General features: G+C 55.8%; 1 protein-coding gene across 4 annotated transcripts; it reads left to right on the top strand.

Annotated features, from left to right (window-relative positions):
- SPRY3 (sprouty RTK signaling antagonist 3) lies at positions 1-12,863 on the top strand. 4 transcript variants are annotated; one of them, XM_065028108.1, is made up of 3 exons: positions 1,877-2,266; positions 4,075-4,126; positions 5,966-12,863. In XM_065028108.1, exon 3 carries the CDS (start codon positions 6,013-6,015, stop codon positions 6,931-6,933), a length of 921 nt encoding a protein of 306 aa, XP_064884180.1. In that variant the 5' UTR covers positions 1,877-2,266; positions 4,075-4,126; positions 5,966-6,012; the 3' UTR covers positions 6,934-12,863. The 4 variants fall into 4 exon arrangements, with proteins under 4 accessions (XP_005498102.1, XP_005498101.1, XP_064884180.1 ...); XM_005498045.4 differs by lacking the exons at positions 1,877-2,266; positions 4,075-4,126 and adding an exon at positions 1-194; XM_005498044.3 differs by lacking the exons at positions 1,877-2,266; positions 4,075-4,126 and adding an exon at positions 1,710-1,859.
- The last annotated feature ends 491 nt before the right edge of the window (positions 12,864-13,354 follow it).

The following is a 13,354-nucleotide window of genomic DNA, read 5'->3' as shown; positions in this document are numbered from 1 at the left end:
AACTCACCAGGAGGCTGCTATTCTCCCTCTGCTTCCCACCCTCCCACTTGTCTCAAGATCTGCATTCATGCCTTTTTGGCCCTCCCTCGGCAGCGGGCGAGGAATAAAGCAGCGCTGGCTGAGCACGACGCAGGCTGCTGCGCTGGGGATGCTGTGAGCCAGCGGAGGGAAGCCTGAATCACTGGCACCTCAAGGTGGGAGTGATAGATTTGGGCTGGGAGAAAGGGAGGACAGCACATGTGCTTTTAGGAGTCAGGTGCTCACAGTCAGCTGTCGGTCGCTGGGAATTGGGCAATTCAGATCCTTTCTGCGCCTTTAAAGAGGGAGCTGAGAGCGATGGGGAGAAGAGGAGGGGCTCGTGGGAGCACGGAGGGATGCAGCATTAAGGCTCTGAGCCATATCTGAGGCTGAAGAATGCTGTCAGGGACTCATTCCTCTTGGAGAAAGCCCTCTTGGAGGAACATCACTGGTGGGATTCTGTGGAGATGGAGAAACACTCAGCCTAGAAATGCCTAAGAACGAGCCTGGAAAGGCTCAGCTGGGATAGTAGGGTCACTGGCCCCTCCTGGGGAGGACTCCAGTGCTTCTGCTGGCATCAGCTGGGAGGGAGCCAATGAGGTCAGTGGGATCATCCTGGTTTATTCCCATCTGTTAGGGCAACAAGCGGCAGAGCTGGTTTTGTCACTTGTATTCAGGCTTCTTCTCTTCCTTCCCATTCCCCCCTCTGCCTGCTCTCAGACCCAGACCCTGCACTGCCCATTGGCAGAGAACACCGGCACAGCATGGCTGATCTGCAAGGGACTCAGCTGGGATGGTTGAGGGCTTGATCGCTTCAGCTTCACTTCTTCAAGACAGGTTCTTAGCCCTCCATGAGCTGGTAGTGTTGCTTTGCTCATCCAGCGAACACTACCAGAAAGGATGGATGACCAGCCTGGAAATGTTGAGGAATAAAGTGAGAGTGGGAGTTGTGGTGAGATCCATAGCCAATGTCCAGTGTCCCCAAGGAGAGGACTTGTGTCTTTGGGGCTGTAAAACCAGGTCCAGTTTATTTATAAATGAGGCCAAGGGGTATTACAAGGATCCTCAGTGCTCCTGAGAAGCAGTTATTGCCTTAAAGAAAGCAGCACAAGGCAGGAGCACACAGTGACTCAAGGAAATGCCTGGGTCAGAAGATCCAGGTCTTGTTTGGACCTCGAGCCTGAGGTTTTTGTTCTTGGGAAAATGGGATGTGTGTGGACTGGTTCTGTGGATCTCAGTACAGAAAAACCCCTTTCCAGCCTGTCTGCCCTGAGCTTCTTTTACAGGATCTAATTCGGGTATTAGTTTGGACTTTTTTGGTAGTATCAGGGGTGAACGACATCTGGGCTCCTACCAGTGCCTCCTGAGATGCCTGGGAGGCAGGGCAGAAGGTGACTGCATCCACTTCACACTGACTTACAGGTCAAGTGAGGCACCCAAGGTGACAGAGCCCAATAGTCCATATGGGCCCTTTGCAGCCAGACCCAGAACGCTCCTAACACAACCTGCCCACAGTGTCACGCTGAACTGAACCGAACCCATCCTACGAGTGATACAGCACGGACCCTGTGACTGAGGCCGGCAGGATGGCCACCACAGATGTCCCCATGGGGGATGATGGGCTGGGGGGCGGCGGGGCCTCAGGGTGGGCTGTCCCGGTGGGCGCAGGGGGGGAAGCGCAGCCTGAGGCAGACGGAAATGTTTAAGTAGTGCCTGCTGCATCCCGCAGCCCCGGCGCTGCTCTCGGCTCCGTTGCAGTCATTATCTGGGGAGCGGATGCTCAGGGCTCTATGGGGACCGCTAATGGGCCGATTCCATTGCAGCGGGATGACGCCACTGGGGTAAGCGTTAAGAGCTCCAGCTCCGGGAAGGCGAACGGCAGAGAGAGGGAGAGAGAGAGATGCGAATGGGCAGCGATAAATCCCTCCCTCCCTCCCATCCTCCACGCTGCCCCCATTCACAAGGAGCGCCGGGGACCAGCCTGCATTCACAAACCGGAGCCGGGCAGCCCTCCCGGGCTCTCCCTCGCTGCCCCCGCCGGCGGCCCGGCCCGGCCCCGCTCCCGCTCCCCGGGGCGCGGAGCACGGTCCGGCTGCGGGGCCGGGGGGGCGGGCGGTGCCCCGGGTCTATGCCTGCCGCCGGTCGCCTCTGAGCAGCCCCGCTCCGGGCCGCCCGGTGCCCCGGGGCTGGCCCCGGCCGGGCTCGGGGCTCCGCGGGCGGATGGACCGGCGGAGGCGGCGGCGGCGGGGTGAGTCCGCCCGGAGCGGTGGCGGGACGGGAAGGGGACGCGCGTGGGGTGTGCGCGGCGGGGCTGGGCAGGGGGGTCTGCGTGGGCAGCGCGGGGGGGACGGGTATAGACACGCGTGGGCTGTTTGCCGAGAGGACGGGGGTCCCTGGACGGGCTGTGAATGTGCGCTGAAGCTGGGGGTCCATGCTTGTGCGGTGGGGATGGGGTCCGGGACACGCGTCGAGTGGGGCTAGGGGCTGGGTGTGGGTCAGAGTCACGCGTGGGCTGTGTGCACAGCGGGGTTGGGGCGTCCGGAACACGAAGGGGCTGCATGCACGGCGGTGCTCAGAGATCCTGGAAATGCGTGGGCCGTGGGCACAGTGGGGCTGGGGGCTGCGGGCCAGATCCGGATCCGGATCCAAGCCACGCGTGGGCTGTGTTGCAGGGAGGGCTGGAGGAGCCAGCACACGGTGGGGCTGGGCATGGGGGGCTGCAGCCCGGCTCCGCGCCACGCGTGGGCTGCGGGTAGAGGGGCTGGGAATCAGCCTCCTGCCACTGACCCGCTCCACCCCGCAGCACCCGGGGCCAGGTGAGGGGGTCCCTCCAGAGGGAAAAAACCTTTTTCTCCCACCTGGGAGCCCTGTGCAGCTCATCTCCAGCTTGAAGCCACCTCCACACTGTAAATCATTTGCTTTTACGATCCCTCCTCTGGCCCATTATTACACGAACTTTATGTGTTTGGGGCTGCTGGCGGCCATAAAGCTCGCCCAGTTTCCGGGTGGCATGCCTGCCTGGCAGGCAGGATGTGAGGAGGAGGAGGAGGAGGCTGGGGACAGGCTGCCCTGGTCTCCCCCAGATGGGTAGGTAGGCAAGGAGGGTACGGCAGTGCCTTGGGGATGGTCAGACCCTTGGGGATATGCACTGGTTGCAGCCCTGGCATGGGGCTGGAGCAGGGAGGGCTGGGAGGGAATCAGGGACACTGGGCTCCCCCAGAGTCGGGGGAAGAAGCAAGAGCAGGGTCCCAGCTCTGGTCATTCAGTTCCTCATCTTCCCATCCCTCTGGACTGGAGGACCCTCAGATCCTCTAGCTCATGTACCCTTGGATCCCAGAGAGACATTTGCCTCCCCTTAGCCGGCAAATCTGGGTCCGTGTCTAAGCCCTGTGCCTGGGGGTTTCATAGGTCCAGGAGCATTCAGGTCCTGGTTCAGTGCTGGGGGTCCTCCCAGGACCTGTCTTGCCCAGGATGCTGTGTCAAACCAAACCCTGGACACAGATTCTAAGTGTCCAGGTTGCATTGCACTGCATGGCCTGATTGCCAGCTTCTCTCTCTGTCTGCTGTCCCCACGGCTCTGTTCGTCCTCGTGGTGTCCCCTGTGCATCTCCTCCTTCCTAAGCATGGCTCATAGGTCTCCTCGTGTCTTCTGAGCTGTATAGAGGACTGGGTGTAGCTGTACTGGGTCTGCCCTTTGGCTGCTCTTCATCTCCCACTTTCACTGCCTCCATCGCAGTGGGACCCTCTGCTGCCTCGGGTCACCCTCTTCTCCCTTTGGGTCCCGCCTTGGTTCAAGCCCCACATGGGAACATCACCAGAGACTCGCTGGCTAAGTCCTAATGCCCAAACACTGCCAAGTCCCAGCACAGAGGCTAGAGGGGATGGACACCCAGATGTGAGCAGCTCCTCCCTGGGTTTAAATCAGCATCGTCCCCTGAACAATCCCACCCCAAGGTGGGATCTGGGTCATGAGGGATGTGGGAACCTGCTGAGGCTGTTTTCTGCTCCCTCCTGCACGGTCCTAGCTGCAGGCTGAGATGTGTCCTTTCTCTTCAGGGGTCCAGGGGGCTTCAGGTCAACAGCCTGTGCTGTAGTAAGACCTTCCAAGGTGAGGAGCTCAGTGGAAGCAGGTAACAGATCACAAGAGGGTGTTTCGCCTCTGTGGCCCATTCTCATCCTGGCAGCATGCTCACAAAACCTTCCCTGGGTCAGCTGTGCCCTCCTAATTTACCTTGGTAGTTCTGTTAAAAAAATCGGTGTCCAAATCAACTATGGGTGTCCTGGGAGAGCCACTCACTCACCACCGCATCTCCCTGGGTGGGGTGAGCATCTCACTTGAGATCACATGGAAGGGATGGCAAGTGGGCTCCATGCACAGGAAAAACCCAAATCTAAGCAGATCAGTTGCCTTTTCTTTCCGGGGAAGGGGGATGGGAGAGACCAGATCTTGCTTGAACAGTCAAAGTAAGTTGCCTTTGCTTTCCCCTGCCCTTCAAGGTCAGCCTAGCTAATGAAAATCAATCTTCCCTCTGCCTTTCTCTGCTGCATGAGCAGATTCTACCTGTGGCCCCTCACCTACTTGAAAGCTGCTGCTGGCCGCCTGGCCTGCTGACCATGTGCAACGCCGGCGGGGAGCTTCCTATTGAAACAGAGTCTTCCTGCGGGCCCGGGCACCGTGACAATATCTGTGTCACTGAGGGATCACTCATTTGAGCTGCCAGAGGAGAATGGCTTTGTCCTGGGGAAGTTGGCTGCGCACGGAAAGCACGTATCTGATATTGAAAACTGGGCTGGAAGTGCAGGGGGGAAAGCTCTTTGCTGGGGTCTGGCATGCAACGAACGGCTTCTGTGCGCTGTTTTTCTCTCCCGCCCTCCCTCCTAAGGGCCAAGCCCCAGCTCCGTTGCAGACCCACTCCTGCCTGTCCCTTCGCCCAGCGCTGCGGAGGTTTCACCCAGACGCCAGCGGCAAAGTCTGGCAGCCCGAGGGTTTGGTGATGGTGCTAATGCCATGAGGTCAAACCTGCCTGGGGGTGGGGGGAAGCTGTGGGATACAGGGATCCTCCCTGCCCCATCCCACAGCCCTCAGACGGTCCTGACCTTCCCTCTGGACCAAGCAGGCGCCGCTGCCAGCGCCGCAGACTCGGAAGTGCCATTTCCTGAAAACAACAGCAAACAGCGCAGCAGCCTGGGTACGAGGAGCAAGATGGGGCTTGCCTGCTGCAGAGTCTGCTTTCCCTGCTTTGCCCTGTGTTTGTGCTGGGGCTGTAGAGAAACCTGCCCTTCTCAGTATTCGTGATGGGGGTAAACGGGTTCCTGGGCTGCTGCTGGGTTGCACATGGGAAAATGGGACACTGCAGTGGGAATCGCCGGGATTTAGGGAGTCTGTGGGCTTGGCCTGTTCCTGACTGAGCACATGTCTCATTAGTTGAGATTTGTTGCTGATACTGCCTGAAATTATATGTGTTCAGGTGCCCTCCAGCCCTGTGCCCCTGGTATGTACAGGGTAGGGTGCTGGGGTGTACTGGGAAGCCCCAAAACAGAGTCTGCTGCTCCAGAGGAGATGCTGTTCCCATTTCTGTCACTGGCTCTGGATAAGTCACGGCTTCACGTTTCCCCTCCTCTAGAGAGGGCCGTCACTTTCCCCTGGGGAAGGACAGGGAGGACAGATGGAGTGGCAAGGGGTAGGAAATCCTCTGGAAGGACGCAAAAAAGCTCAAAAGCACAGGTGGGTGCTGCGTCTACCTGTTTCAGGTGACAGATCTTACAGCCCTTGCTGTTTGGACATGTCCAGGCTAAGTCTCCCCAGGCACAGAAGTACTTCGAGTCTCATTATTGGAAACAACTTCATTAGGAGCTCTCAAGCCAGTGTTTGCTTCCTGGTTTGTGTGGATGGATCCATTATAAAATGTAACACAAATGTTTTCTGTCTTCCTGCCCCATCCTTTAGGATTTTTAGATGTGCCCTGATGCCGCAGGGTCTCCTCACTCCTGGAAATGCAGCTCTCTTCCAGTGTGGCTGAACTCAGTTGTGACGAGACGATGGACCCACCCGCTGAGGACTTCCAGCAGGTCCTGTCCATTGACCAAATCCGCTCCATCCGTGCCAGCAACAACTACGTGGAGAGACCAGCTGTCTGCTTCCAGCAAGCCCGCTCCAACCCATCCTTGTCCCAGCCACCACACAAGCAAGAGTGGTCCCAGGGCCGCCTGGTGTCTTCCACCTTCCAGGATCTGCACCGCAGCCACAGCCAACAGCACCAGATGCCACCTTTGCAGCAGCACATGAGCCATTCCAGCACAGCCAGCTCCGTCTCCCAAAGCACCACCGCCTCCGACCAGCGCCTCCTGAGCAGCCTCACGCCCTCCCACTCCGGGCACTCCCTCATCCGGACGCAGCCCCGGGCCGGCGAGCTGAAACCGGAGGAGTCACCGCTGAAGGGGGTGGCGGAGAAGCCCACGCTGCACACCGGCCACCTCTTCATCTGCGAGGAGTGCGGGCGATGCAAGTGTGCCCGCTGCACGGCCGCCCGCAGCCTGCCCTCCTGCTGGCTCTGCAACCAGCGCTGCCTCTGCTCCCCCGAGAGCCTCCTCGACTACGGGACTTGCCTCTGCTGTGTCAAGGGTCTCTTCTACCACTGCTCCACCGATGACGAGGACACCTGCGCTGACGACCCCTGCTCCTGCGGGCCGGGGTCCTGCTGTGCCCGCTGGGCTGCCATGAGCTTCCTCTCTCTCCTCATGCCCTGCCTCTGCTGCTACTTTCCTACCCTGGGGTGCCTCAAACTTTGTCAGCGGGGTTATGACAACCTGAAACGACCCGGCTGCCGCTGCCAGAGCCACACCAATACGGTCTGCAGAAAGATCTCCTCCTCCAGCGGCACACCTTTCCCCAAGACGCTGGATAAGCCGGTATGACCCTCCCGGGGAGGAGAAGCAGGCTCTACTCCTCTTCCTCCTCCTCCTCTCCCCTCCATCCCCCTCCTCTCTCAGCTCCCTCTGCTCTGCAGCGCTCTCCCCTAATCACCATCAGCTCCTGGGAATGACATGGGTGAACTGGTGGTCCCTCAGCCTCTGGGAGCAGGAAGGCAGCCGGATGGCCAGGGGAGCTGGCACCAAGCTGGTGGGAAATTATGGTTTTGCACATGTGGGTGGAGGGACCAGGAGAGGCAGAGGGAGCTGCGGGTGCCCTCCCTGGCCGTGGCCCACGGAAAAGGGCCACCCGGCGGGTCCTTGGGGCTCGCTGTCAGAGGGTTTTAGGAGCTGACGCTACCCCATGGTGTGGTCCTTTCCGATGAGGGGAAGAGGCAGGTCAACACATCCCCTCTGCAGGAGCCAGACCTCCTTCTCTCTCTCTTTATCTCTCTCCAGCACTTTTTGTGGGGGGCCTCTCTACTCTCACATGGCTGTAGGTCTGCTTTCCCCAAGGGGTCGGGGTGCGGCAGGGTCCCACTGGTGGCAGTGGCTTCCCTTTGGGCTTGGAAGCTGCTGGGAGAAGCAATCTAGCTTCAAAATGAGGTGGCATTGTATTTTTCTGTCTCAAAGAGGAAGGGAAGGTGTGGGAAGCTTTAGAAACCTTCTGGCAGAGGATGGAGCTATTGGAGGCAGCCTAGCCCACTCGCTTCTGCCCGACTGCAGTGAGGGAAAGGTCCCCTCTGGGATTTAGCTGAGAACAAGAAGCTGGTTTGAAACTGCCGTTCATTTCTCGATGCCTTGAAGGGCTACCTCCAGGCCACAAACCCTGGTGGGTGGGTGATGCCGCCCAGCTCCATCCCACCACAGAGGAGATGCCACGGGCACTGGCTCTGTGCTTGAGCTCCAAGAGCCCCAGTCTGGTACCTTCCACCAGCACTGAATTCACTTTAGAAAAAATACCCCAAACCCAACTGTCAGCATCTGCCTCTCACCCTGCTCTCCCTGTCACCTTGTGCCGGTCCTGGGCAACTCCCCAGCGGGGACTTCTGCAGCACCTGCTTTGGATTGGAGGGAAACAGAGAGCAGAAGGGGGTGTTGAAAGATGGGAGCCCCACCTTCCCTCCCTGCAGAAGTTGCCTGTGAGTCCTCACCTCGCTTTCCTTGGCCCACCTGTGTGTCACACCAACACCAGCGTCATGCCGGCAGGCAAACCTGCTGGCACTGCTGAAGGGTGTTCTGCACTGGTGGCTGCCTGCGGCAAACCGGAGATGGGTCTGAACCAAACCCCAGGGCTGGGCTATCTGCAGACCAGGAGGAAACACCAATCAGGGTCAGGGCTTCATGGTTTACTTGTTGGGATGATAAAAAGCCCAACTCATCGTTGTGGCTGGGGGAAGGTCCAGGACTCAGCCCCATTCCGCTTGCCAACACACGGCACCAGCTCTCAGTTGTGACTCTGCTGACATTGGCCAATTGGTCAGGGAAGCTTGGGGCTGGGATGATGTCTCGGTGCTCAGCTCTGCCTGCCTGTCCCCACTCCGAAGTGTGTGTGTTCAGAGGGAAGCAAATGGTTCCCCTGGAGAAATATATGCAACATGTCCATTGGTGTCCTCCACAGCCCTGCCATCCAGGGCTCATCCATCACCTTCCTTCAGCCACCTCTTTATGTAGAGTTCTGTGGATCTATTTTTGTATATATAAATATAACGTTAGGATGGCTAGGTCTATTACTAATAATATTCATGATACTGCTGTGAATGGTGCCAGATGCAAGGTTTGGCTTCCTGGTACACTTGCACATGCTGGAAGGTGACTTCCCAGTCTGTTAATTGCTAATCCTAGACCTATAGTTCCTGGGTAGTTGGGAGAGGGGTTTACAGGTTGCTCTGGCGGCCTCTGCTTGGCAGAGAGAAGGTCAGGATTGGTGCGGCCTGTGGGGTGAGGCAGGACATAGACTCTCACGATGGGATTCCTCTTTCCATACATTTCCTATCTGAAAATTGCAGCTGATCCAAGCTCCCTCTGTTGCTGAGAAAAGCGGTTCCAGTGGGTGATTCATCCCACCTTGAAAACATTATTCATTAAATTATAGTCTGGTGGTGCCTGTCTCCCCTTGACACAAATGGGGCTCAAACACTGAACTCCCAGTTCCTCATGGAAGGGAAGATGAATCCCATCCCTGGTGCGAAGTTTGTGCCTGGGCCACGTAACAGTCATGACCGAAATCCTCAGCCCGATTTCACCTAGAGCCTGAGCAGGGATGTAGAAAGATGGTTCCTCTGACCAAGGGTGGAGAACCCATTTCTGTAAGCTGTGGGGAATTCAGGACGATGCTCTGGGTTACAGTGAGGATCTCCTGGCATTGAAAAGGGAGAGGACCATGTCTGTGTGGTTTGCACATCCTTTGAGGCCAGCTCTGGACCCTGAAATCGTTTGGGTTTTAAGGCAATGACTTTCTCGGAGGATGCCCTGTAGGTGTGTGTACCCCCATAAGATCAGTCCGTGTCTTTGTGGCAGCAGTTACGAAATACATTGCAAACATATTTATCCACATGCCAATAATTGCTTGGCTCCCTACTTCTGAGTGATATTTGGGGGAGAGACTTCCACCAAGAGGCAACTCTTCCTTTTGGACACTTGGTTCACTTTTCTATTGGTGCTGATTAAACTCCTTCTTCCCAAAAAATAGAAAACTTTTTTTTAGGGAAAAAAGGTCTCATTTTCACTGAAGGTTTGAGGAACTGTCTCACTTGAATGAGAATGTGAAATAGTTCATTGAAACTTTTTAAAGAAAACTAATGAACAGAATTTTCCAACTTGCTCTACTTAGATTTTTTTTTCTCCTCCTTTTTAAATGAATCCTCCTTGTAAATTTAGTTACCACCTCTGTATCTTTGCAACTCATTGCTTCCTCTCCTGATGGTGGAATGACTCAACACGAGGAGCTTCATCATTTTCACAGCCTCCGAAGTCATGCAGGCACGGAGTGACCTCCCCCAGGTGTGGGACCTGTAGGATGAGAAGATGGTTGTCCACATATCAGCTCCCCAGAGCCAGTTTTGCTTGGCGCTAGCAGAGCGAGGCGGAGCCCTGCGCTACTATTGCAGCGTATTTACCTTTGGTAATTGGTAGGAGGCCAGGACGCCTGCCAGTAGCCTTCTACCTAATGGGATTTTTCTGGGTCGGTGCGGAAGTCCCATTTCGACCAGGGAATCTTGCCATAGCCTGGGTGCGGGGCTGAGGAGTCCAGCCAGGTCTCTTGAACGTCTTATCTCCAAGAAATGAAAGACCTGCGAGATATCTTTTATGAAATATGGAACATTTAAAAGGGAACTTGAGAGCAGGGGAGCCCCAGATGGGCACTGAGGGGTGTCAGACCAGCGCAAGGCTTTGGTTTGATTGTGTTAAGGGCAAAAGGCAAAGCCACATCCTTGCAGTTGTGTGGACTAGAGAAGTGTAGAGCTGTTGGCCCCTACACGGCTTGCAGGGGCAGGTGGCTTCACGTTGATCCCCACTCCGTCTGGGGGGGACTCGGTGAGCTCCAATTCCTTGCTCTCCGCAGAAGGGACAGGTTAGGATTTGCCGAAAGCTGTCCAAAGAGGCCAGCTCTGGTTCGCTGATCTCAGGTGTCAGGAAGGCTGTGGCCAGCCTCTGATCATGTTTTTTTCTCACATCTTCAAACCAGATCCATCCTGCTCCTTCCCTGTCTCTGGCTGCCAGATAGTTTGGTTTCCCTGCAGAGAGGACTCCAATTTTGGTTGGGGTTGTGAGCCCCTTTCCTGCCCCACCCTGTAATGAGTCAGATAACATCTGCTCCAGATGTTTGTTTGCAGCTGCTTGTCCTGGCAGTTTGGGTTTCTCTCTGTCCTGACGTGTCTTTTTTGGTTTTCTTTTGGGAGAGTCACGTGTTGAGTCCTCTGTTTTCCCTGTGCCCCTGTGACATGACAAGGATGGAGCCACTTTGCAAGGGAACATTTCTCTGTGTTGTGTCCCTACCGGTTGTGGGCTCCTTTGCCAGGAAATTTGCAGGGCCAAAGGAGGAGGAGGCAGGAGCTACTGAGCAGGACCTGAGCTCCCCCTGCTCTGCTCCCCATGCAGGCACCTCTTCTTCCCACCCAGACCAACAAAGCTCCATCCACACTAGAGCTCCTGCTGGTATTTGCTTTCTCCAAGGCCTCCCTTGGTCCAAATCCTCTCCTTGCTGACTGGCAAACAAGATCAGTCCCAGCACTGGTAAGGAGGGGTCACTGAGGACAAAGGTGGAGTTTCCCTCCCATCCCACCCTCCTTGTGGAAGGGCAGAAGTGGTCCTTGGGCTGCTGTCCACGCATCCCTGAGAAACATCAGTGCCAACCAAGTACCTCAAAGAATAGGGGGGAAACTCTCTGGGTCTCTACTCTCAGATTCCCATAGAATCCCATTCAGTTAACTCTTCCTCATTCCCATGTGTGAACCCAATGGCTGGTGGTCAAGTGTCATCGACCAAAAGCTGTCAAAGCACAGAATAACAGTTTATAAACAGGTGCTTTAGTGCAATAAGGAGGGATGAGCAGGGCGGTGAGAGGAACTGCTGCAAGGTTTGCACAGGGAAAGAACACACCATGCCCTGAACTTGCTGTTTCCACCACCCGCTTTGTTAGTTTTCTATCTCTGGCCCTTGGGTGTTTCAAGGCTGGAGAAAGCTGGGAGGTCTTCAGATATTGGAAGGTCTAATTTTTGTGATCAGCATGTGAGGAAAGTAGATAAGGGATGCGCCTCCACCCCAAAGCCCATTCTTGGTCTTTAATGGGATGCAGTTCAGGCTTGTCCCCTTCAAGGAGGCAGCAGAACCCAGACCTGCGGGATGCTTGCAGCAGCTGGAAGCTGCTGGTTGGCATCTAGTCCATGTGGCCAAACCAGAGATGTGATGTCTTTGGGCTTAGTCTGCTTCAGGGTATTTCTCAGTGAGCATTGGGATCTCTTGCAAATTCTTTCTCCCAGAGTGCAGGTAGGGAGCTTGCGCAGATGAGATCTGTTGTCCTGCTTGGGGTGATGTTGCGGAAGAATCCCCTGGGGACATAAGCCAGGGAGGCTGAATGGTCCTTTTGCAGGGGGACTGCAGGCAAGAGGGATGTTGGATGGGTGGGAAGGGATCACAAGCCTCCGTGGGAGTGCCGGCAAGGGGAAGCCATGCGAGGTCTCTTGCTGGGTCTCTCTCCTGCTGCACCTTCCTGCAGCTCCTGAAAGGGCTTCAGCATGAGCAGAACCAAACCCACCCTGTTGAGCTGGCCTGGGCTTTGGGAGAGAAGGTTTCTCACACCCTCTGTCCCAACAGCACCAGCCGAGAGGTGTGTGGTTGTCCTGGAGCCGTCACAGACCCAACAGAGCCCCTTTCCCCCCTCCCCGTCCCCTCTGCCCATCCTTTCCCAGCGGTTCCCTCAGCCCTTTGCGATGCTCTGCAGACAGGCGGTGGCTCCACAGCCTCCTGCCTCCCCAGGTGTCCTCAGCACAAAGTTCTCCTTAGAAGACGGATCACCCTTGGCTTCGAAGGAGAGTCTCGTACCAAGAACCGAACCCTCTAATTCTCCATTTAATTGGTACAAAGGCATTCTGTACAGTGTATAAAGAGACCCCTCCCCTGGCTGTCTTTATTCGGGTTCCTTTCTATAAGGTATAATATATGTTTGTAACCTGATGGCTGTTTTTTGACAATAGTCTTGTACCTTTTAAGGGAAAAAAATAAAAAACCAAAGTATTTATTTGAAAAGTTTATTTTAAAGATAAGAAAAAAAATAACCTATTTATTTTAATGCACCCTCTTCTGTTCGGTTTTCTTCTCTTGCAAAGCTGATAACTGTTACTGAACCACTGCTGAGGTGAAAGAAGTAATTCTATGAGTGGCTTCACAAGCCCACTTAGAGCAACTATTCAATAAAAATATATATTAATTTTGAATGTGATCTCATTCTTGTCTTTGTGATGGCCAGGGTATGACTCAGAGTCCTGCTTCGGCGGGGCTTTTACCGGCTGCGGGGTGCTGGGCGGCTGGGCTTGCGCTGACATAGGCTGAGTGTTGGGGGGTTGCTCTTCACTCCATGAGATCTCCCCTGGTAGCCGTCTCCTGACGCTGAAAAAAACCTCAAAAATCTCAGCGTGTGCTTCCCCGCTGCGGCTGTCCCAGATTCTTGAGGAAGATTAGGCTCCTGTAGCAAAGGGCAGGAGCAAATAGGGAGGGACCGAGGTGAGAAGTCCCTGAGATGTGGGGGATTTCAGTCACCCTCAGACTTTCCAACACATTCCCCAAGATCCTTCCACGGCCAGAAGAGATGGGGTGATGCCGCAGGGCAATGGACATCTTCCACAGGAGGAGCTGCAGTTTGGACTTGGCTGTCTCTCCCCACCAGCTGCAGAAGGCACCTCAGTGACGTGTTTAGCCCCAAAAGGAT

The sequence above is a fragment of the Columba livia genome, chromosome 12 (genome assembly GCF_036013475.1).
Source record: "Columba livia isolate bColLiv1 breed racing homer chromosome 12, bColLiv1.pat.W.v2, whole genome shotgun sequence".
NCBI lineage: Eukaryota > Metazoa > Chordata > Aves > Columbiformes > Columbidae > Columba > Columba livia.
This window is presented reverse-complemented; position numbering and strand designations above follow the sequence as displayed.